This window comes from Martes martes (genome assembly GCF_963455335.1).
Source record: "Martes martes genome assembly, chromosome: 8".
Taxonomy (NCBI): domain Eukaryota; kingdom Metazoa; phylum Chordata; class Mammalia; order Carnivora; family Mustelidae; genus Martes; species Martes martes.
Genome location: NC_137895.1, coordinates 111213230 through 111238941, shown reverse-complemented (window position 1 = coordinate 111238941; position 25712 = coordinate 111213230). Strand labels below are relative to the sequence as shown.

Sequence of the window (25712 nt, the reverse complement as noted above, 5' to 3'; positions counted from 1 at the left end):
ATACAAAAACTGTTTAAAACTACAAAGAAAATCCTAGAATTTCCACTACAAAGAAAACACTGTGACTAACAATAAACAATTCAGACTTTAAACAACACCACTGAAAGAACTTGTTTTTTATATATCGAAACTTACTGAATAAATTCTTAGTCTTCATGCAGTGAAGGCTTCTCTACCAGTGACGTAACAAGTTTGCAAACAGTTTTTTTTCCCCAGGACACAAACCAGTTACTTACACTGGGTGGTAAACGATTCTGATTTCATGAATGGTAGATGGCCAACCCTGTGGAGTAAACTAAGCACCTCTAAAAACTTACAAACCTCTAACAGTTCCTCGACATTTATGAAAGGGAAAGTCCCCAAACTCGAGAAAATCAGGCAAATTCTGAAACAACACTATCGCATGGATTTCTCCTGCAGAGTGAAGTCAGGTAAGATAGAACATCATAATTTGTCTCTTCAGGTCTTCTGACTTGTTGCCCATCAACAGAGAGAAGTACCCATAAGTGGTCTTGAAAGTCTACTCATAAACTGTACTGTTCACTGCCAGACGTCTGTGCCTCGGCAACGTAACAAGCTCTTAAGGCAGGATACTCCAGAATCCACAGCAAATATTCATAACCGCTTATGAGAAACCTTTGATCTGGGACCACCGCAGAAATAGTCTGTACTCATATTAGACAAACTGACAGAAAGCCTGGTACTTACCTGAAGTCTGTTAGAATAATTGACCTTTAATCATCACAGTGATGGAGAGAAACATCTTTCAGGGTATGAGCTAGGAAGTTACACCAATGACACGTGTAGAAGGATTAATTTATGTTACCTGTTCTTGCTTCTCCAGCCACCTGTCCACCATTGGGTGACTGGCACTCAGAGATGAGCGAGCATTGTCTCTCTGAAACTGGTGAGACCAGTTACTAGCATCCCGTGGAAGGCTTCTATAGTTTTCATCTTTCTATTCAAAAAGAAACAAAAAGGTGTCTTGTAAAAAAACGGACCTTGCAAATGAACAATGCGCTTGGTCTTTCAAAAGTAGCAGAAAAATGATTTTGCAGACTTAAAATATTTTTCCCAAACCTATACGAAATAGCTGACTGGGGACATTTCACCCAGATTAGGCCTCATGAATGCAGTCATCCTTCTAGGGGAAGGGATATAATGACTAGAGCAGGAAGGCAGCCACACACATATACGTACAGGAGACGAAACCATTTTTACTGCACTCCCTCCCAAATCAATCTCCGCAGGTCAGTTACATGCACCAGAAAACAAAAAGTATTTCTCTACAAGACTGTTGTTCTCTCTCAATCATGGGATGTTCTCTTTTCTTCTTCTTTCTAGTCTTATAATAATATTGTGAGATATTTCCTATAATTCACCAAAAATGTTTAAAATAAGAAAGATTAAGGAATTTGCTCTTTATTTACATCTTTGTAGTTGTGTGATTTGGGCAAGAGACTTAAGATCCTCTAGACTGTTCTGTTAGCTACTTCATGGGTTAGTTGAAGCATTAATTCAAATGTCAAATAAAGAAAAAAATTAATCTATCCCAATACATGGTACATAATAGATACATAATTGCTCGCCCCAACATGATTATGGCAAGTGAAGTCTTTAAATAAAAACGCAGTTAGTTGATAAATATTTATTTAGTATGTTCCAAAGCGGGCGCCTGGGTGGCTCAGTTGCTTAAGCAAGTTTGCCTTCGGCTCAGGTTATGATCCCAGGGTCCTGAGATCGAGCCCCGTGTTGGGTTCCCTGCTCTAAAGGGAGTCTACTTCTCCGTCTATCTACTTCTCCTTCTACTCATTCTCCAATCTCTCTCTCAAATAAATAAATAAAACCTTTTAAAAAGAAATATATCCCGGGGAGCCTGGGTGGCTCAGTGGGTTAAAGCCTCTGCCTTCGGCTCAGGTCATGATGATCTCAGGGTCCTGGGATCGAGCCCCACATCAGGCTCTCTGCTCAGCAGGGAGCCTGCTTACCCCTCTCTCTCTGCCTGCCTCTCTGCCTACTTGTGATCTCTATCTGTCAAATAAATAAATAAAATCTTTAAAAAAAATACATCCCAAAGCCATCAAATGTTAATGGATATTTCTTTGAAATGATAACTTACAACAATCTGCTTTGGCTTTTGGGCTATAAAACCTAATTTCAATGTCCTGAAGAGAAATGAGAAGGCTAGGATAAGGCAGAGAAGTCAAACATTCTAGCTCAACACGTAAATCTAAATATTTTCTACAAGGACAAATTTAAAATGTTAGCCTCACTTCAACCCACTGACATCAGTTCCCCACTTAAGTGAAGGACCAAAACATTCTCCTTAATAACCTTGTTAAGGATAATCCAGCTGTATACATTATACACATGACTGCTTCTTATTCTTCAATTCTTAAACCATCTGAGCAGCAAATACAGAGAAACAAAAAAAGTATCATGTAATAGGTTTGCATTGCATAGACCGTAGCAATAGACCGAGATTCTGTTTTCTGCTCCTTCATGAATTCCATCAGAGAGAAAAAAGCTCCAAAATGAATCGACAGTTCTGAACCTATGCCACTATTGTGGTGCACAGAAAATATTTTTAGATCTGTAAATATTTATCAGTATAAACTTCAGTATGAAACTTTATAAGTTTTCTTCTTAGTATACCTAGATAAACTAAAACCTCGACAGAATTAAACATTAGCAGCAAATATTTTGACTAGGAAGCCTCTACACATGCCTGATTACTGAAGCTCAAGAAAGCTGGTAACAGAGCACATAACCTCCAGCACAAGGAAAACACTAAGATTACGATGCTGCTCCACACTCAGGAATTAGGGACTGACCTTGGTTGCAGGAACATGGAAATGGGAATATAAGCAAAGGACACAGACAAAGGAAAAGAATATAGCAACAGAAGAAACCAAAGCCCACTGTATCTCAAAATACTAGGAGCTCTGCCTTAAAACTGCTGCGTGGTAACTTGAGAACAAAGCAAAATGAGCTGACTTACTGCCAAGAAATTCAAATTAGTCATAAAGGGTAGATAAATGCATTAAGGGCAGAATCTTCAATGTCCATGGAGGGAGGAAGGACTGGGAGTTTGAGAGACACAAGTACCGTTTTTATGTCACAATCTTGGGGCTGCTCCCAGTGGCTGAGGACCTGGCTTCTCTATTCATTTTCCACCATTAGAGGTGATTACTGCATCAACTCTACTTTGAAAAATGAATAATTGAACACAAGGTATTAAAAATCTATTCTACCTTTTCACTAGGAACTGTATTTCAGGGAAACCAACAGTGCCAGTCGATGAGGGGAAGCTCGTCTTTTCAGAAGAATGCCATATAGAGCCAACAGAATAAAGCCAACAGAAGAGATTTAGAAAAAATCACCACCCTCAGCTCCTAATGAAATAACTCATTCAGGCAAAGATAACCAACGGACGCTGGAACCGTTAGTGAAGAGTGGACATTGAGCTGGGTGTTCAGACAGGGACGAAATACAACTTACAAAGGGAAAAGCGGATCTTGAAAATGAAGAGACCAGAAGACACAAAATGCTCACTTTCCTTGGTATCTACAAATCCAGGCTGTGAGTGGTACTTTCTTTTGATTCCTTCTGAATCTCCACCATTCTTTTTCTTGCCTGCAATGGCCCTTATTAGCTTATCTATGGCCTGCTCACTCCTGTCTCCTCAGCCAACTCCTCCCTCCTGGCAACTTCTAGGCACTGAAATCAGGATCTAAATTTCCAATCGGCCATCCCCAAAAATACCTCCAAATCAACAGATCCAAAATGAAACTCACTTACTCTGTCAATACCGGTGCCCTTCTGAAAAATAAGCGTCAAGTTCTTCCCCTCTTTCGACCCAATCTCTCATCTGAAGCCAGTACAGCAGCCTTCGAACCCGAGGCTGACCCCAGGCTTAACCTCTCCAGCAATGTTCTCTGCCACTTCTCAGAGATGACTGTACTAAAATGTGCGCTGAAGGGGCGCCTGGAGGCTCAGTCGTGAACCATCTGCCTTCGGCTCCAGTCATGATCTCAGGGTTCTGGGATCGAGCCCTGCATCGGGCTCCCTGCTAGGCAGGAAGCCTCCTGGCCCACTCCCCCTGCTTGTGTTCCCTCTCTCGCTGTGTCTCTGTCAAATATATAAATAAAATCTTTAAAAAAAAAAAAAAAAGAAGTACACTGGAGCATATCACCCGTGGGGCAGACACCGCAGCTAGCCTGGAGGAACCTGCGCACAATCACGCTCAATGTGCCACAAGCCTCTTCGCCTTCACTTACGCTCTTTGGGAGCCTAGACCCCAATAGCATTTCTTCTTGTAAGATCATTTCCCATTTTTCAACACCCAATGCAATCGCTACTTTCTCTAAGAAAGATTCTCGGACTTTCAACAGACATCAGAATGTCACGCTTTTTGTTACCACTATCTTCTAATTTTACTTCTAATTATAGTTCTGACTTATAATTTAGTTAATTTTTAAAATTGCTATTTCCACTATTCCAGCAAAACCGAGGGAGAAGATCACCATTCACCTTTAAACTCAAGCACTTAGCTCAGTGGCCTATACCAACATGGAGGGCTTTTTCTTCAATATGTATTGTATTTCCTATTTTCACATGGTTCAGATGGCCAGAATTTTCAAAGAACACTTCTATAAGTTGTTTTAAAAATTAATAAGGGAATGCTTTCAAAAGGCATCATGATAAGCATCAGTGAAATGCATTTTCACTGAAACAAAATGATCATATTTTTAGATTTATACAAGATGTATAACTCTGTTATATGCCTATTTCAATTTAATGTCACACCTACAATATACAATGTCTGTGGATAATGTGATTACTTCCAATTGCCTCTAAAAAGCAGTGTGACATTTCTCCATTTTCATCAATTATGACATGTAATTCATGTTTCAGGCCATCACAAAGTAATCAGATTAAAGGAGATAAGGGCTATAGATTTTTTTAAAAAATCTGTCCTCTTGAACTCCACCCGAAAAATTCAATTGTATATTTACAGAATCAACTCTGAGTAGTTAATAGGTAACAAAAATAAAATTAACCCCTCATAACAAAAAAGTTTTCCTAGGGAGGAGTCAAGATAGCGGAGAAGTAGCAGGCTGAGATGACATCAGGTAGCAGGAGATCAGCTAGATAGCTTATCTAACCATTGTGAACACCTACAAATCCAATGGGAGATCGAAGAGAAGAACAGCAATTCTAGAAACAGAAAAGCGACCACTGTCTGAAAGGTAGGACCGGCAGAGAAGTGAATCCAAAGCGACGGGAAGATAGACCGCGGAGGGAGGGGTCAGCTCCTGGCAAGCGGTGGAGCAACGGAGCACAAAATTAGGACTTTAAAAAGTCTGCGCCACTAAGGGACATCGCTCCAGAGGCTAAACTGGGGTGAAGTCCGCGCGGGACCAGCGGGGCCCTAGGTCTCACAGGGTCACAGAAGGATCGGGGGTGTCTGAGTGTCTCAGAGCTCGCAGGTATCAGACAGGGGAAGCCGGCTACAGAGACGGAGCCAAGGAGTGAGCTCTCAGTTCGGGGTTACCTTGAACGGGTCGCAGGCTGGGTGAGCTCAGAGCGTGGCCAGAGGCAAGGGAGACGGGAGTGATTGGGCTCTTTTCTCTGAGGGCTCACTGAGGAGTGGGGCCCCGAGCTCTCGGCTCCTCCAGGCTGGAGACTGGGAGGCTGCCATTTTCATTCCCGTCCTCCGGAACTCTACGGAAAGCATTCAGGGAACAAAAGCTCCCGAAAGCGAACCCGAGCACATTACTTAGCCTGGCCCCTGGTAAGGGCGGTTCAATTCCACCTCGGGCAAAGACACTTGAGAATCACTACAACAGGCCCCTCCCCCAGAAGATCAACAAGAAATCCAGCCAAGACCAAGTTGACCTACCAAGGAGAGCAGCAGAATTCCAAAGGAGGAGAAAGCAAAGCACGGAACTCATGGCTTCCTCCCCATGATTCCTTAGTCTTATGGTTAATTTAAATTTTTTTTTAATTTTTTTTTCTTCTGCTAAATTTTTTTTAACTTTTACCCTTTTCTTTTTTAACATTTTTAACTAGTTTATCTAATATATATATATTTTTTTCTTTTTTATATTTTTTCTTTATTTTTTTTTCCGAATTTCTTTTTATTCCCTTTCTCCCCCCCCCCCCCATGATTTGGGGTCTCTTCTGATTTGGTTAAAGCGCATTTTCCTGGGATCTTTGCCACCCTTTTAGTATTTTATTTGCTCCTTCATATACTCTTATCTGGACAAAATGACAAGGCGGAAAAACTCACCACAAAAGAAAGAACAAGAGGCAGTACCGAGGGCGAGGGACCTAATCGATACAGACATTGGTAATATGTCAAATCTAGAGTTCAGAATGACGATTCTCAAGCATCTAACCAGGCTCGAAAAAGGCATGGAAGATATTAGAGAAACCCTCTCTGGAGAGATAAAAGCCCTTTCTGGAGAACTAAAAGAACTAAAATTTAACCAAGTTGAAATCAAAAAAGCTACTAATGAGGTGCAGTCAAAAATGGAGGCTCTTACTGCTAGGATAAATGAGGCAGAAGAAAGAATTAATGATATAGAAGACCAAATGACAGAGAATAAAGAAGCTGAGCAAAAGAGGGACAAACAGCTACTGGACCACGAGGGGAGAATTCGAGAGAGAAGTGACACTGTAAGATGAAACAACATTAGAATAATTGGAATTCCAGAAGATGAAGAAGAAAGAGAGAGGGGAGCAGAAGGTATATTGGAGAGAATTATTGGAGAGAATTCCCCTAATATGGCAAAGGGAACAAGCATCAAAATCCAGGAGGTGCAGAGAAGCCCCCTCAAAATCAACAATAGGTCCACACCCCGTCACCTGATAGTAAAATTTACAAGTCTTAGTGACAAAGAGAAAATCCTGAAAGCAGCCCGGGAAAAGAAGTCTGTAACATACAATGGTAAAAATATTAGATTGGCAGCAGACTTATCCACAGAGACCTGGCAGGCCAGAAAGAACTGGCATGATATATTCAGAGCACTAAACGAGAAAAACATGCAGCCAAGTATTCTATATCCAGCCAGGCTATCATTGAAAATAGGAGAGATAAAAAGCTTCCAGGACAAACAAAACCTGAAAGAATTTGCAAACACCAAACCAGCTCTACAGGAAATATTGAAAGGGGTCCTCTAAGCAAAGAGAGAGCCTAAAAGTAGTAAATCAGAAAGGAACAGGACAATATACAGTAACAGTCACCTTACAGGCAATACAATGGCACTAAATTCGTATCTCTCAATAGTTACCCTGAATGTTAATGGGCTAAATGCCCCAATCAAAAGACACAGGGTATCAGAATGGATAAAAAAACAAAACCCATCAACATGTTGCCTACAAGAAACTCATTTTAGACCCGAAGACACCTCCAGATTTAAAGTGAGGGGGTGGAAAACAATGTACCATGCTAATGGACATCAGAAGAAAGCTGGGGTGGCAATCCTTACATCAGATCAATTAGATTTTAAGCCAAAGACTATAATAAGAGATGAGGAAGGACACTATATCATACTCAAAGGTCCTATCCAACAAGAAGATCTAACAATTTTAAATATCTATGTCCCTAACATGGGAGCAGCCAACTATATAAACCAATTAATAACAAAATCAAAGAAACACATCAACAATAATACAATAATAGTAGGGGACTTTAACACTCCCCTCACTGAAAAGGACAGATCATCCAAGCAAAAGATCAACAAGGAAATAAAGGCCTTAAATGACACACTGGACCAGATGGACATCACAGATATATTCAGGACATTCCATCCCAAAGCAACAGAATACACATTCTTCTCTAGTGCACATGGAACATTCTCCAGAATAAATCACATCCTGGGTCATAAATCAGGTATCAACCGGTATCAAAAGATTGGGATCATTCCCTGCATATTTTCAGACCACAATGCTCTGAAGCTAGAACTCAATCACAAGAGGAAATCTGGAAAGACCACATAATACATGGAGACTAAACAGCATCCTTCTAAAGAATGAATGGGTCAACCAGGAAATTAAAGAAGAATTGAAAAAATTCATGGAAACAAATGATAAGGAAAAAACAACGATTCAGAATTTGTGGGACACAGCAAAGGCAGTCCTGAGAGGAAAATATACAGCGGTACGAGCCTTTCTCAAGAAACAAGAAAGGTCTCAAATACACAACCTAACCCTACAACTAAAGGAGCTGGAGAAAGAACAACAAAGAAAGACTAAACCCAGCAGGAGAAGAGAAATCATAAAGATCAGAGCAGAAATCAATGAAATAGAAACCAAAAAAACAATAGAACAAATCAACAAAACTAGGAGCTGGTTCTTTGAAAGAATTAGTAAGATTGATAAACCCCTGGCCAGACTTATCAAAAAGAAAAGAAAAAGGACCCAAATAAATAAAATCATGAATGAAAGAGATCACAACTAACACCAAAAAAATACAATTATAAGAACATACTTGAGCAACTCTACGCCAACATATTTGACAATCTGGAAGAAATAGATGCATTCCTAGAGACATATAAACTACCACAACTGAACCAGGAAGAAATAGAAAACCTGAACAGACCCATAACCAGTAAGGAGATTGAAACAGTCATCAAAAATCTCCAAACAAACAAAAGCCCAGGGCCAGACGGCTTCCCAGGGGAATTCTACCAAACATTTAAGGAAGAATTAATTCCTATTCTCCTGAAACTGTTCCAAAAAACAGAAATGGAAGGAAAACTTCCAAACTCATTTTATGAGGCCAGCATCACCTTGATCCCAAAACCAGACAAGGATCCCATCAAAAAAGAGAATTACATACCAATATCCTTGATGAACACAGATGCGAAAATTCTCACCAAAATACTAGCCAATAGGATTCAACAGTACATTAAAACGATTATTCACCACGACCAAGTGGGATTTATTCCAGGGCTGCAAGGTTGGTTCAACATCCGCAAATCAATCAATGTGATACAACACATTAATAAAAGAAAGAACAAGAACCATATGATACTCTCAAGAGATGCTGAAAAAGCATTTGACAAAGTACAGCATCCCTTCCTGATCAAAACTCTTCAAAGTGTAGGGATAGAGGGCACATACCTCAATATTATCAAAGCCATCTATGAAAAACCCACCGCAAATATCATTCTCAATGGAGAAAAACTGAAAGCTTTTCTGCTAAGGTCAGGAACACGGCAGGAATGTCCATTATCACCACTGCTATTCAACATAGTACTAGAAGTCCTAGCCTCAGCAATCAGACAACAAAAAGAAATTAAAGGCATCCAAATCGGCAAAGAAGAAGTTAAACTATCACTCTTCGCAGATGATATGATACTATTTGTGGAAAACCCAAAAGACTCCACTCCAAAACTGCTAGAACTTGTACAGGAATTTAGTAAAGTGTCAGGATATAAAATCAATGCACAGAAATCAGTTGTATTTCTCTACACCAACAAGACAGAAGAAAGAGAAATTAAGGAGTCAATCCCATTTACAATTGCACCCAAAACTATAAAGATACCTAGGAATAAACCTAACCAAAGAGGCTAAGAATCCATACTCAGAAAACTATAAAGTAGTCATAAAAGAAATTGAGGAAGACACAAAGAAATGGAAAAATGTTCCATGCTCCTGGATTGGAAGAACAAATATTGTGAAAATGTCTATGCTACCTAAAGCAACCTACACATTTAATACAATCCCTATCAAAATCCCACCTATTTTTCCAAAGAAATGGAACAAATAATCCTAAAATTTATACAGAACCAGAAAAGACCTCGAATAGCCAAAGGAATATTGAAAAAGAAAGCCAAAGTTGGTGGCATCACAATTTCAGACTTCAAGCTCTATTACAAAGCTGTCATCATCAAGACAGCATGGTACTGGCACAAAAACAGACACGTAGTTCAATGGAATAGAATAGAGAGCCCAGAAATAGACCCTCAACTCTATGGTCAACTAATTTTCCACAAAGCAGGAAAGAATGTCCAATGGAAAAAAGACAGCCTCTTCAATAAATGGTGTTGGGAAAATTGGACGGCCACATGCAGAAAAATGAAAGTGGACCATTTCCTTACACCACACACGAAAATAGACTCAAAATGGATGAAGGACCTCAATGTGAGAAAGGAATCCATCAAAATCCTTGAGGAGAACACAGGCAGAAACCTCTTCGACCTCAGCCGCAGCAACTTCTTCCTAGGAACATCGCGCAAGGCAACGGAAGCAAAGGCAAAAATGAACTATTGGGATTTCATCAAGATCAAAAGCTTTTGCACAGCAAAGGAAATAGTTAACCAAACCAAAAGACAACTGACAGAATGGGAGAAGATATTTGCAAACGGCATATCAGATAAAGGGCTAGTGTCCAAAATCTATAAAGAACTTAGCAAACTCAACACCCAAAGAACAAATAATCCAATCAAGAAATGGGCAGAAGACATGAACAAACATTTCTGCAAAGAAGACATCCAGATGGCCAACAGACACATGAAAAAGTGCTCCACATCACTGGGTATCAGGGAAATACAAATCAAAACCACAATGAGATACCACCTCACGCCAGTCAGAATGGCTAAAATTAACAAGTCAGGAAATGACAGATGCTGGCGAGGATGCAGAAAAAGGGGAACCCTCCTACACTGCTGGTGGGAATGCAAGCTGGTGCAACCATTCTGGAAAACAGCATGGAGGTTCCTCAAAAAGTTGGAAATTGCACTACTGGGTATTTACCCTAAAGATACAAATGTAGTGATCCGAAGGGGCACGTGCACCCGAATGTTTATAGCAGCAATGTCTACAATAGCCAAACTATGGAAAGAACCTAGATGTCCATCAACAGATGAATGGATAAAGAAGATGTGGTATAGATACACAATAGAATACTATGCAGCCATCAAAAGAAATCTTGCCATTTGCGACGACGTGGATGGAACTAGAGGGTATCATGCTTGGTGAAATAAGTCAATCGGAGAAAGACAACTATCATATGATCTCCCTGATATGAGGAAGTGGAGATGCAACAAGGGGGGTTCAGGGGGTAGGAGAAAAATAAATTAAACAAGATGGGATCAGGAGGGAGACAAACTATAAGTGACTCTTAATCTCACAAAACAAACTGAGGGTTGCTGGGGGGATGGGGGTCGGGTGGGTAGGGTTATGGACATTGGGGAGGGTATGTGCTATGGCGAGTGCTGTGAAGTGTGTAAACCTGGTGATTCACAGACCTGTACCCCTGGGGATAAAAATACATTATATGTTTATAAAAAAATAAAAATAAATTTTAAAAATTTTTAAAAAATTTAAAAAAAAAAACTCATTATAAGCATTGCACGGACACTGAAATATCTGAACTCCAAAAGATCTTATGAGCATTTCTCAAAACATTCCCAAACTCATTGATTCTGATTAGCAATGAACCTAAACTTATTGCCTATGTGAACTTTGAGTGGGAGTGCCTGACAGGACATATTGATAAACAGTATACTGCTTTTTTTCTTCCAAATTATATATGTTAATTTATTTTTGAAAAGAATTTTCTCTTAGTTCATTTGTGAATTTGCATTCCTATGTTCCCATTTTTTAAATAAAAAATAAAAGTTAAAAAAATTTTAAAGACGAAGTATGAAGGCATTTCCTTCATTTGTTTTTGAAGGAAAGGAATGTCTGTAACTAATAAGGTCCTTAGATGTATAAACAACAACAATGACCAAAAAAATGGTAGTCTTAATATGTCTATGCAGATTATCTACATTTTTAATGGATCAGACTATCATCACCTACAAAAAAAGTGAACATTTTTAAGTTAAATGTATTTTAAAAACCTACACTTTCTAACCTAAAGAAAAAAAACAAACCAGCAAAAATCTTTGCCATTAATATTTCTATAACAAGTCAGAGCTGCATTTATTTAAAAAAAAAAAACAAAACTGGAGAATGTGACTTTAAATCTATTTCATTCTATGATCAAATTAATGCCTCCATTCTGTATATTGGTAAACTTCAAAGTAAAAAGAGAAATCTTTTTCATTAGACTTACGAAAATCTGTCAGTGGTACCAATATGCAAAATCCAAATGATTATTAAATTTGCTAATGACAAGAAATAATCTATTATAGTAAAGCCACTACTACTTTATCTAACAATTTTTATAAGAAAAATACCATAAGGAATTACTCTCCTTTTTTTTTTTTTAATTACAATTTTAATCCTTCACTCATGAGGCTGTCCCAAACAGCCATTCAGCTTTGCTTTCCCTCTTGCCAGAAAAAAACAGATGTTCCTGCTGTGATCAGGGATTTTCCTTATCATATAAATGTACTGCCATATCATCAGGTGTCAAAAAGCCACCCAGGCTGAGAAATGCATATTAATTTTCTGCTCCCTGGTAGCAGTACCCTAGTTATGCAGTAAATCTCTTCCAGGATAGGGAAAGTAACTGTCCTCTCTCCCCCATCACTCCTCCCCAAGCCAATTACAATTCAATAAAAAGAAACCACACAGAACCCACCCAGTGCCTTGGGATAGGAGCTTATTCCTTTCATACTAAGCTGAAACTCCAAAGCTTTATCTCTCAGAAACAGCTACTTAGCTGATGGTCAGATTCCTTGGCAAGCCTACATCCTTATGTTGCAGAAATATAGGAATATTTCATGAACGTTACAGAAGTACCAGATAATTCTATGTTAGTCTAAGAAACCCAACTACAGCTCTACTTTTTTCAATGTAAAAATTCCAAACACCTTTTTAAAAACCATTAGGAATTGTGTCATTTTGACATACTGAACGTTCAGTGCATATAAATTTAACTTTTGTACCCTCTATATAAGCATTCTATGGTTTCAAATATTCCCATGCAGTTTTCAGATTTTAAGTTTACAATTATTTTTCAACTCAGCAATCCTAGTCAAAGAGAACTCAATTTTCTGTGTTATCATTTCCCTAAGAAATGATACACAGACACCAAAGAAACTATTTTCAGGATGTCTAACTTGAAATTATAAGACTGAAGTGAAATTAGTAATGATGGCTTAGAATTTTTTTTAATTACATAAAGCTTGCTAAAATTACCAGTAATCACATTTATTGAGTCAATATAACAGACCCATTCTGGTCTCTGTGCCCAGAGTTTACCTTGTGTGCTTGTGATGGCTATATCAGAGCATGACCTTGGAAGCAATGCCAAGGCTAACGCGTAGCAGAAGAAAACAACCATAAAATGGTCTGTAAATAGGATTTTTATCAATTACTTTTCTGACCTTCAAATCATCCTCTAGTTAATAAATGTGAAAGAAAAAAAGAGAGAGAGACATGGGATTGGGAATAAACTGACTCACACAAAAAATTACAGATTCAATAACCAACCTGTAAATGAAGGCAAATGAAGGTTTGGCCATCCCTGTCCATTTAAACCAACTACATGCCTATTAATATACTTTTTTAAATAAAGAAACACAGGGTTTTATCCAAACACAGTATTATCACCACTTAATCCTAGACACATGGCTGTATAATGAACTTTATTTGAAATCCATGGTGACCAATATCCTACATGAAATGCCCCCTGTGTTATTGATCTGAGGTCAAGGAAATTCATCCCCATATTAGCTAAGCCCATATTATCTGTAATTCCTGCATATATAAATAAGTATAAATACTGGTAGGTGGGTAGATAGATAGATATCTCCTACTTTCCTTTTGGGTAATTGCTTTCTTCCACATTCTTATTCATTAATGAAAGGGCTAAAGAGATAAAAGAAGGAGTCCGTATCTAAAAATTTTTCTTACTCCTGAACAGAACTATGACAAGACAAAGAGGAAATTCAAACATCCATACATTTCTGTCAAAATTCTATTAGTAGGCTATATATCATTAGTGATAGTCTACTAAGGTGTGGTACAATTTGTGATGAGACATTGATTATACTGATATTGTAACTTTTTAAAAATTAAAAAATGAAAAAAAATCAAAATGCAGAGATTTCTGAATGCCAAAACATTTATGAGAGTACCTCTGTAGCTCAAATTTCATTAACACATAGTTTATTTTTATACCTCTATTTTTCCATTCTAAACTCAGTTTAAATTTTGAAGAACTACCAGCAAAAATTGAAAATGATTTATCCAAGCAGATTTTATTTTTATTAATGTACAAAATCAAAACACGTATAATGTACATAAAATTTTACTAGTTTTTTTCCCTTTGAAATATTAAAGGTACATAGTTCTTAAAATTCATTCTGACCTGAAAAATCTGTCTTTGCCAGTCTTTACAACATGTGTTCAGTAGCTTCTAGATCACAGAATTCCATTTAGATCAGTGGGACACTCAAGAATGCTGAATATGCCAGGGGAAAAAATTCTTGTTTGGAATGCTACAGAAAGTACACATTTGAAAATTATGATTAATTTGCAAGTAAGTTTCCTGTCACAGAGCAAATCCTTCTGGTTGGTACGCCTACAAAACCAGAAGTATAATATTTTAGTTTTACTCACAACTTGCAACTGACCAGTAACTCGGTAACTGCTGTAACATCAGATAAGAAAAATAACCCCCAGAGCACGGACCGCGCTGGGTATCAACATTAAGGGATCTGAAATGAAAACCAGTCAGCCAAGTATCTCACAGAGATGCAGGCCAATTTACAAAGGCCGTGACATTTCCAGAGGTGACCATGAGGGCACAGACTTCTCTGAAGTCACCAGAACTGGTCATGGAGCAGACAAGGATATCTAAGAGGAAAGAGATCAGCAAAACTCAGCCTCATTCAGGCTATTTATTTAAACCTATTTTCTTCCATTGTTTTTAATCCATCTCAACAGTTCAGAATACCGTGAAAAACTTTAGATACTTTACTTTAGATACAGATTTTTAAATCTGGAAGGATTTAAGAGAATATCCAGCTTAACCTCTTACCATTTAAAAAATAGAAACAGAGGCTGAGAGAAGTTGCAACAAATGTTCTGTGGAGATGAGGGTGAGTAACAGTTCCCAGGGTTGTATCTACCCATTTCAATGCCCAATGTCTGAGTAATGAATTCTAACCCTCATGCGATCTAACCAGGAACCGTGGTTTACCCGGGTAATTAATGATGGTAATTTCTGAGATCCAGCCATTCCCACAAAATGACCCCCTCCCAACAGAAAAGTATCCCTTGAGTTCTTGTACATAAACTAGGGCAAAGCCAATATATAATCTTGTATCACAAATTATATTTACATGAGAGATGGTTGGCTCACTGATAAACATGGCCTAGTCTCAGGAATAATTAGGAGTAAAATGTTTGCTTTAAAATGGTTTTAAATTGGGGCACCTGGGTGGCTCAATCCCTAAGTGACCGACTCTTGGTTTCAGCTCAGGTTATGATCCCATAGATCTCAAGACGGAGCCCCATGTCCGGCTCCACGCTCCGCAGGGAGTCAGTTTGAGGATTCTCTCCCTCTCCGCCCCTACACACTCAGGCGTGCACATGTGTGCACGTACACATTCCCTCCTTCTCTCTCTCAAATAAATCTTTTTTTTTTTTTTATTTAAATGGTTTTAAAACAATCTCTTTCCAGGTATAACTGGGATTATCTCCTTTATCCTTTGAAAACATCAATAAGAGCATAAGGAGAAGGTAGCCTGGAAGGATAGTTCAGTATTTTTCAAATTACAAAAACATTATCCCCATCTGGATTCTGAGGAACTGAGGAAAATAACTACAAGGGAAGCAGTGATAATAGGCGCTCCCATTTTATTTCTTGCACAGTACTTCATAAAAACCAACATAACTGGGGCACCTCGGTGGCTCAGTCAGTTAAGTGCCAGACTCTTGATCTCAACTCATGATCTCAGGATTGTGGGATAGAGCCCCATCCAGCTCTGCCCTGGGTGTGAAACCTGCTTAGGATTCATATTCTCTCTCCCTCTCTCTCTCTCTCTCAAAAACAGAAAACAAAAAAACAAAACAAAAACATCACCCAATTGCCATATGGCCATAGGCATTCCACAATCAGCAAGTATAAGGAATGGAGAAAAGAGACCACCATTTTTTACCCTGTTCTTTTTTTTTTTTTTTTTTTTTTTAATTCATTTGACAGGGAGAGACACAGTGAGAGAAGGAACACAAGCAGGGGGAGTGGGAGAGGGAGAAGCAGGCTTCCTGCCGAGCAGGGAGCCTGATACGGGGCTCGATCCCAGGATCCTGGGATCATGACCCAAGTTGAAGATGGAGCCACCCAGGCATCCCTACCCTGCTCTTTCAACAAAGGCAAGCGTATGAGAACAAAATAAAATATAAATATTTCAGGTCAGGTTACATTTTGAAGAGCCTGGCTCATTTTCCAAAACTACAATAAAAATGAAGAGCAATATTTGACTAATGCTGCTTGACTCTGAAAAACAAATTTAAATCTGAAACAATTTTAAAACATTTTAGAAAGTGCTACATATTTCTTATTTTGACAGCAAGAAATACCTATCCACATTTCATTTTCTTTCAAAAACATGTACCTCTAAACGTTTGTATCGCCAAACTAAAATTATAAATAACAATAGCATTTTGCATCAGGAGCAATTTGCACAACACCAAGAGAAGAAGGGAACAGATGCCAGGGAATGAAAGGGAGAAAGTAAAATACTTAGAGTAGTTGCCTAATCCCAAAATATCTACAATCTTACACATTATCTAAATGTGCAACATGAATTTTTTATATTTACCTAAATGTTCTTCATGTTAATTTAAAAGCAATATATATATTCAAAGAAATCACTAGAACTTGAAAAATCAAGATACTTGCACCATACGTAACTAGCCTGCCAATGTAAATATTAGCACTCCCTTCTTGTATTTTTCGATGCACAATCATAACTTCAATGAACTCAGTAGATTAACAAAACAACTGAGTAATTTCTGTGCAAATCCCTAGGTACAGTTGACGATTTGACTTTCTTAACGTTTTCCCCTTACTTGTGAAATTGCCTTCTCAGGTAAATCATCTCCGCAGATTCTTGAAAACGAAGAAAAAATATTTTCACTTATCAAAATCCCATCCTATTTATGCTCCTCATACAATCATAATGACTTTTCTGGAGAATTCCATCTCCACACAAAAAGCATTTACCATAAAGAAATTGATAGCTCAAACTTCTAAAGAATTAAGTCCTTCTCTCCTATCAGCAGAAAAATCATGTTCTCTAAGCTGGATATTAATTTTCAAGGAATCTATTTTTCTCCCTGAATAATGACTGAAAATCATAACTTTAGAAAACATGATTCCAGAAAATTTGGAATACTTCTTGTTGAAGCCCCCTTCTGTCTCCCCCTCAAAACCTTAACAATTTGAATAAAGGGACAACAAAACAGCTGTTGCAGCAGGATGACTCGACAAAAATTAACGACACGAGTGGGAGTACCCAGCCATGAGAATGCAGCAGGTGTAAGAATGGTAAGCATTTCTCAAATTCAGTCCTGTCATAGGGAAGGCTACCAACCATCAATCAGTAGTAATAAAATCAGTTGAAAAGTTTTCATTAGAACTCATTTCCATGGGCGCTTGGGTGGCTCAGTGGGTTAAGCCTCTGCCTTCGGCTCAGGTCATGATCTCAAGGTCCTGGGATCGAGCCCCAAATCACGTTCTCTGCTCAGCAGGGAGCCTGCTTCCCCCTCTCTCTCTGCCTGCCTCTCTGCCTACTTGTGATCTCTGTCTGTCAAATAAATAAATAAAACCTTTTTTTTTAAAAAAGAACTCATTTCCAAAGAGAAAAAATACATCTCTGACAATGACCAGGTGTGCTCAAGGGTTCACAGAGACCCGTGGCTGAGTCCTGGTTCCACACTTGCCAGGCACCTGGGCCTGAACTGCCATCCCTAATTCTCAGCCCAAAATGTGGGTGACACAATGTGCCTTGGAAAGCTGGGTTTTAAAGAACTTCTTGGGATGGAAAAAAATTGAGATTTACTAAAAAGTTGCGAAAATAGTACAGAGTTCCTACCCACTCTTCACCCAACTTCCTCCAATGTTAACATTTACATAACCTTGGTATAGTTGTCCAAACTAAGAAATCCACACTGTTACAATACTATTAACTACACTAACAGATGTGTTTGCAATCCATCTGTTCCCCCCAACCCCCACTAATGCCCTTGTTTCATGCCAGGATCCCAAATCGTTATTAAATCCTCACATCCCCTTAATCTCCTCTGACCTGGGACAGTTTTTCAGTCTTTCCTAATTTTTTTTAATGACCACAATATTCTTGAAGAATACTGGTGAGGTACCTCATACAATGTCCCTCAGTTTTGGTTTGTCTTGAGATTCCTTACGATTAAACCGGAATTATGAGTTCTGGGGAAAACTCCACTGAGGTGAAATGCCCATGCCATTGTACCATTTCAAGGGCTCATGATATCACCATGACTTATCATTAGTGATATTAACCTTGGTCACTTGGTTCAGGAAAGTCTGTCACTTCTCCACTATAAAGTTAGTATTTTTCACACTCCCTCCTCTCTTCTTAGGAAACAAGTATTTCGTACAGCCAATCCTCAAGAAGAGGGGAATTAAAATCCCTACCTTCTGGAGGGGGACATATTACTTCTACTATTTAGAATTCTTCTGTAAGAAAATTTGTCCCTTTTTTTCCCATTCACTTTTTATTCAGTCATTTATTAGTATCAGTATAGTCTTATGGATATTTATTTTGGTTTTTGGATTATAGTCCAACTATAACTTTATTTACTCTGCTGTCACTAATGCACATAAAATATCAAGAAGAAGGCCAAATATATAAATTCTCAATAATAATAATATCAAACACATGGATTAGAGAAAATAGATGAACAAAAAGAATTCCTCAAAAAAGGGGCAGAAATAGAGATCAGTTAACATAATCACATTATTAGTACAAATATTCATGAAGCCAGCATACTTTTACTTAAGACTAAGATGTTAAGATATAATATAGACTTGGTGAGGTTTTAACAAAATATGCCAGTTCTAATAATAAACACATGCTCATTTTCTTTTTTTTTTAAGATTTTTTATTTATTTATTTGACAGACAGAGATCACAAATAGGCAGAGAGGCAGGCAGAGAGAGAGGAGGAAGCAGGCTCCCTGCTGAGCAGAGAGCCCAATGTAGGGCTCGATCCCAGGACCCTGGGATCATGACCTGATCAGAAGGCATAGGCTTTAACCCACTGAGCCACCCAGGTGCCCCACATGCTCATTATTCTTATATTCATGTATAACAGAAAGACGTAGAGGAGATAAAAATAAAAAGGTTATTGTGAAATATTTTACAGTTTAAATTGTTCAACTAAATGAACATTGGCAGGGGCCCCTGGGTGGCTCAGTCGGTTAATTGTCCGACTCTCTGATTTTGGCTCAGGTCATGATTTTAGGGTCCTGGGATCCGCTGCGAGTCAGACTCTGCCCTCAGCACAGGGATTCTCTCTTCCTCTTCCTCTGCACCTCCCTGCTCATGCAGGCATGCACGCACACTCTCTAAATAAATAAGTAAATCTTTAAAAAATAAAAAAAAATTTAAATAACTGGGCAGTGTATAAAGTCTATAAGCATGTTGGGATATGGGAGGATACTTGTCAAAAGCAGAATCTGAAACTGCAAAATCGAGATTCATATCACAACTTTATCACTGAACAGTTGGTTTAACTATTAGGTGACCTATTTAAACTCTTGAAGGTTTTACCTCTTCATCAATAAAATGGGAACAGCAACCACACTTCTACAGTAGAGGGGGATTAAATGAGATATAACATATAACACACCAAGCACATTCTCTGACAAGAAGTACTCAAGACAACGTGGCTATGATTATGTGAAAATATAAAAAACCTCAAAAATGGATACAGTTTAGGGATGAGATCAATGGAAACCACTTCTACCCCCACACTGTAAAAAACCTTGACTGAAATGCAGTTCTCTAAAGGCGGATGGGAACACAAGGGCACCTGGAATCCATGCAAATTAAAACCAAGTTTGCCAGAGCAGGGAGAATGCAAGTGGCAGGGGGCTCTGGCCCTGGGTGGGCCCATCTTCTACTTTTGCTGTTAACAGCAGGACCTGAAGTGACTACATCTAACTGTGTGACTTGAAGGAAGTAGGCTTATAAGCTAATGTATGAAAGATTAAACACAAAAACAAAGTTAAAAAGATGAAATAAGGCCAAAATATTTTTAAGTGTATAAAAGCCATGCAAATGTTTGTTCAATATAATTCAATCAATGTCATTTCCCAGTTCTCTCCCCCCAAGTCAAGAAAAACAGGTGTAACACATTCATTTCCCTCTCTACTCTATGTAACTTTGAGGGTACTCAATAAAGATTTTCACATTACTTTGGTTTATGTTTCTGAAATGGTTTGTGAACTCTAAAAATAACCACATCCAGGCTCAAAAATTCTCTCAATAGCACCTTAGGATTTTATAACTTTGAACACAAATTATAATATTCAAAGCAAGTGAAGATAGATTATATCCCTACCTGTGACACAGAAATAGATGAGACCAAGGTTATTAACAACTCTTACTAGGTGAGCTTGGCAGCTGAAGCCGGCCTATTGTAGAAATGATTATAACCATCACTTACTAAAAGCACACAACTGTACTGCAATCAAATGAAGATCTTTTAATATGCAAAATAGAAGGGGTGAAATTTATAGTTTCAGAGGCCTTTAACGGGAAATACAAATGTTGCAGTAGAACAGTCTAACATTTAAGTCTCAGTTGGATCTCCCTTGAAGCTAATGCCCCAGAAAATTAAACATAGCTATAGGTCTCTCGCAGAGGAAACATGTGGTTTTAGGGGATGATCTCAGCTCATCCTTTGAGGTTTTTAGATGATTACTGTAACTAGCTAACATCTACGACTGGCTCACAAATGACAAAAGATAGACAACGTTTTTCAATAGTCAAACACACTACTACTAATAATAATAATAGGTCAAACATACTAGCTTAAAAATTAAATAGCATACTCAAATGTACCAATATGACTGGCTGTATCCATTACAAAGCACAAAGGAGAAGCAGAGACTCCGAAGCCAAATGGTTGAGAAGGGGGATGAGGAAGCAAATAAATAGGTAAACACAGACTACAACTCTGTAAAAAATGAATGAATGAATGAATGAGCAAGCAAGCGGCTATTTTAGAGTATCATGAAGTAGGAGCCAATGTTAACTAATACACTGTCAGCATAGAAACTGCCAAAGTTTTCTGACTGAATAAAACAAGGAGTAGGCACTTTCTGGAAGTCCCTTGTGCCTGAATTAGCATTGGTGACTTCACACATGATAATGGGAACATGGTGCCTTGACCCGATGTATTGAAATGCACTTTCAACTAAGACTGGGGGTGGAGGACAATATGCCAAGGAACAATAGACAGGTACACTATTTACATCAGAGCTTCTATTTAGAAAAGATACGTCCTATTCTAGTTTGGCACTGACAGGATAGGACCCAACATCGCAGCAGGTTGTTATAATACTTTTATTTAAAACTCTAAAAAAATAAAATAAAATAAAAAATAAAACTCTAAAAAAATTTCATTTTAATGGACTTTTGATTTAAAATGATAAATTTGAGCAATCTAAGTATGAGAAGTGAAATATCACAAAACTAAATGCGGTAAATGTTCCAGATTCTACTCTGCGATGATAGGAAAATTAGCCTAAAAGAAGACATCTCAAAATAGCCATAATATTCTTATTTACCTTCTCTTAGCAGGCAAACAAACACACTTCCTTTTCAGCTGGACTTCAGTTCTCAAAAAAAAGACTGTGCCCTGAAGTCAGTAAAGCAGCTTTAAGTAAACACACAAATCTCCTGAAATAGGTAAATGAATCCATCGCTACAAGTGTAGTTCATCTTTTTAAAGTTCACAGGTGATTCCGATGCAGAGCCAAATGGGAGCCATTGAAGTCTATAGTACGACAGTAAGTTCCAGAACTCAGGAACAGTACCACTTGCTTCTTTTTCTTTATCCTCCCCCTCATCGCACAGCTCACTCCATCTGGGCCTCCTCACAGTGCTTTATACAACATAAGTACTTCACACTTTATTAGTCATGAACGTATGAGAGACAATTATCAGTAGCTTTAAAAATATCCATTCCCTTGGTCAAATAAGTCTACTTCAGGAATCTGTTCTAAGAAAATAATCAGAGATGTCAATATAAATTAATATATTAGGATCTTTTCTGAAGGGTACTTCTAAAGGTTACTTATTAGAGCCAAAAAGAAATTGGCAAAGTATAAATGTCAAGCAACAGGAAAGTCACCAAATAAAATAATAAACACCAACTACAAAAAAAAATCAGATAAAAGAACATTATGCAAGCTATCTATATTTATGAGACATGGGAAAATGTTCTCAATAAAAGACAAGATTAGAAAAAGTCAAGAAATTAAACCATACTCATTGGATGATTCCCCACTGGTAACAGGGACAGCCACCAACTATACAGAGCTCTGCTCCAGAGTCCCAAGTTAATACACCAAACTGTCAATAACACTTATCTACACCATCCAAATTACTTACTTGCTTCTTTATACTTTTCACTACTTTATAAATGCAAAGAGCAAATAGTAGTATTATAAGGAAAAGACTATGGGGGGAATCTTAAAATATACTACAAAAATGTTCCTGTAAATATTTTTCTAAAGTTAGAAGAAATATCTCCTAACTCTTCTAATTAACAGAAAAAAAGATGACAAAGACAATTAAGACAGCAACTCTTCCAGGAGCTTGTGTATATGAGGAGTACTGGACAGATACCAAACATGTCAAGCAACTAAGAAATAATAAATCCAGGGTGTCAGAAATATTCTAAGGTCTCTTAAGAACTTTAAAAATAAAAATTTACAAGACACTGATGCTAATATAAAATGTCGTCTTATGACTTTCTTCCCCTTACATCAAGATATGTTTTTTTTTTTTTAAGATTTTATTCATTTATTTGACAGAGATCACAAGTAGGCAGAGAGGCAGGCAGAGAGAGGGGGGAAGCAGGCTCCCTGCTAAGCAGAGAGCCCAATGTGGGGCTAGATCCCAGGACCCTGGGATCATGACCTGAGCCAAACGCACAGGCTTTAACCCACTGAGCCACCCAGGCGCCCCTCAAGATATGTTCTTAATGCTACCTTTGTTTTCATCTACCTTTATCAATTTTCTTTGGTGGGGCAGGGAAGGGGGTTGGTGAAAGGGACAGATAACTTAGAAAAGCAACAGCTCTTAGTCTTTGGGGGAAAGGAATAATGGCTTACAACGAGTACACAATGAAATAATGCACAGACTTTATCCTTGAAACTTCACGGCTGGCTGATTCTGATAAGTGCCTCATTACATTGTTCTTGATGGAATGAATCAAATGCTCTCCACATACTAGTTAGACTTTATTTGCAGGGACAATGACTTAATAAGGATGACCAAAGAGGTGGCAAAATGATTTAAGTGTTCACACTGATTGAAATACTATTTCCTAAGATGAAATATTAAGCACGTGCAAAATCTCAAATGAAAATACATTTTCTAGCAATATACGTTCCATGCTAAGTGTGAGTAAAAAATGTTCTCTAAAAGAGCTGGAAAAGGCAGTCAGCCACAAAGTGCCGGGCAACAGGAGTGAGTCAATGCTCCAAGGAACTTTTTTAAAAAGCCAAGACTCTCTTCTACTCTACATCTCACTTCTAAATTAAAGAATGAAGAACCATAAGAAATCCAGAAGCCCATAGAACCCTTGGTCTCTCCAAGCTCTCACCTGGTTTCGTTGCACCAAAATCTGTCTACGTTGCCCTCTAATTTAGTAGTGTAATAACTACATGAACTGGGAAGACTCCACCTCCCACCTCGGTTTTCAGCCACAGGAGCGAGTTCAACACAGTAGCACTCTAACACACCTGAATGGAACTGCCTCGTTCAGAAATAAGAGATTTCAACTGACTGGTGACATCATTCCAAAACTGTGTGTTTTGCTCATCAACTTAGAAAAATAGAGATCACTTAACTATGTTGATGAGTTACAGAAAAATGTCAACTTATTTTATCTATTAGAGATCAATGCATCACAAGACTGTGAATCCTTAACTCCTCTATTTCCATGCATTTGTACAGAAAACCTAAACCACTACATATTCATAAAAATGTATAGCATCTTAAGATCACCCAGCATAGGCAAGCTCTCATGCCTCAAGAGAAGGAAATCAAGTTAATACTGATCAGCCATGTATACTTTCCTCCAAGCACCCGTTCTGAATACTGAAAATACAGGACATCATTTTATAAATGAACATAAGATAGCATTTAGTCTGATATATACATACAAAAAAGAGAATCTCTCAGATTTTCATATAAACAGCTCAAAATTTTGACAGCAAGCTTAGGAAATGGGTACTTGGAAAGTAAAGCCACAGATAATTCAAAGGGCAAATTCATTATGTATTATCCTTTATGTGCATTGTATGTGAACATGATTTCATCTAAAGATGTATATGGAATTTGAGGTCTTTCCAGTGAGAAAGAGTGGGCATTTGGCTACATTAAATACTGTTTCACATGGGAAAAAGCTTATTGAATGGATAACCATTTTTAAAAACAAAACTACATTCAAATTTGTCTCACAACACTTATAATGTGAAAAAAAATGAAAATAGTATAAATAAATGTCCAACAATAAGAGAATGATAAATTATATTCTACAATGATATATTCTGCATCCATTAAAAATATTTTTCAGGGGGGCGCCTGGGTGGCTCAGTCAGTTAAGCATCTGAGTCTTGATTTTGGTTCAGATCATGATCTCAAGGTTGTGAGACCGAGCCCCAAGTTGGGCTCCACACTGGGCATAGAGCCTGCTTAAATTCCTTCTCTCCTTCTGCCCCCTGCCCCACTAAACATATATATTTTCCAACAGAATTCACACCAGGAGAAATCCCTGATATGCAACAAAGTAGAAATAATAAAGATGCCAAGTATGTTGACACAGTATGACTCCAACTCTTGTGTGGGTATGTATGTGTGTGTGACAGTATGTGTATGTGCCATGTGTACATATTCCTTATTATCTTGACACTAGGTGTTGCTGAATTTTAGCATTATAAATAATTTAACTGTGTATTGCACTAGTTTCCCAAATTTTTTTACAATGATAGATATATGTTATTTTTTAAAAGATTTTTATTTACTTATTTGAAAGAGAGAGGGAGAGGAGATTACAAGCAGGGGGAGCAGTGGGCAGAGGGAGAAGGGGAAGCAGACTCCCCGCCAAGTGGGGAGCCCAATGTGGGACTCAACCCCAGGACCCTGAGATCATCATCAATCCTAGGACCTGAGCTGAAGGCAGCCCCCCAACCGACTGAGCCACCCAGGCGCTGATATATGTTATTTAGAACAAAAACTCAGTGAGGTGAGTCACTGGCAGGGTGCCTTACAGTCCTCTGGTAGCTTGCCTCCCTCTGCTGCAGCTGGAAGGCTAAAGTTGACTTCCTAAACCTCCCCTGCAGGTAAGGATCCAGAGGCAAACAGCGTTCTACGCATCTGGACACAAGAGCCGGTTGTGGAAGATGGTGGTTGTGGAAGAGGGAAGAACAGTCCTGGGCTGCTGATGGAGAGAATGGAGGCTGCTGAGGCATTTCTGGGTTCAGTTCCCAGCTTCACAAGTGGCAAGCGGCAGGGT

General features: G+C 38.3%; 1 protein-coding gene across 30 annotated transcripts in view; it reads right to left on the bottom strand.

Annotated features, from left to right (window-relative positions):
* Positions 1 to 25712, bottom strand: part of PARD3 (par-3 family cell polarity regulator) — a 655030-nt gene that overhangs the window by 330828 nt on the left and 298490 nt on the right. For all 30 annotated transcript variants that reach the window (XM_080812103.1, XM_080812093.1, XM_080812097.1 and 27 more), the window contains exon 5: positions 827 to 958. In XM_080812103.1, coding sequence (XP_080668229.1) covers positions 827 to 958 — 132 coding nt within the window. The remainder of the gene's footprint in view (positions 1 to 826; positions 959 to 25712) is intronic.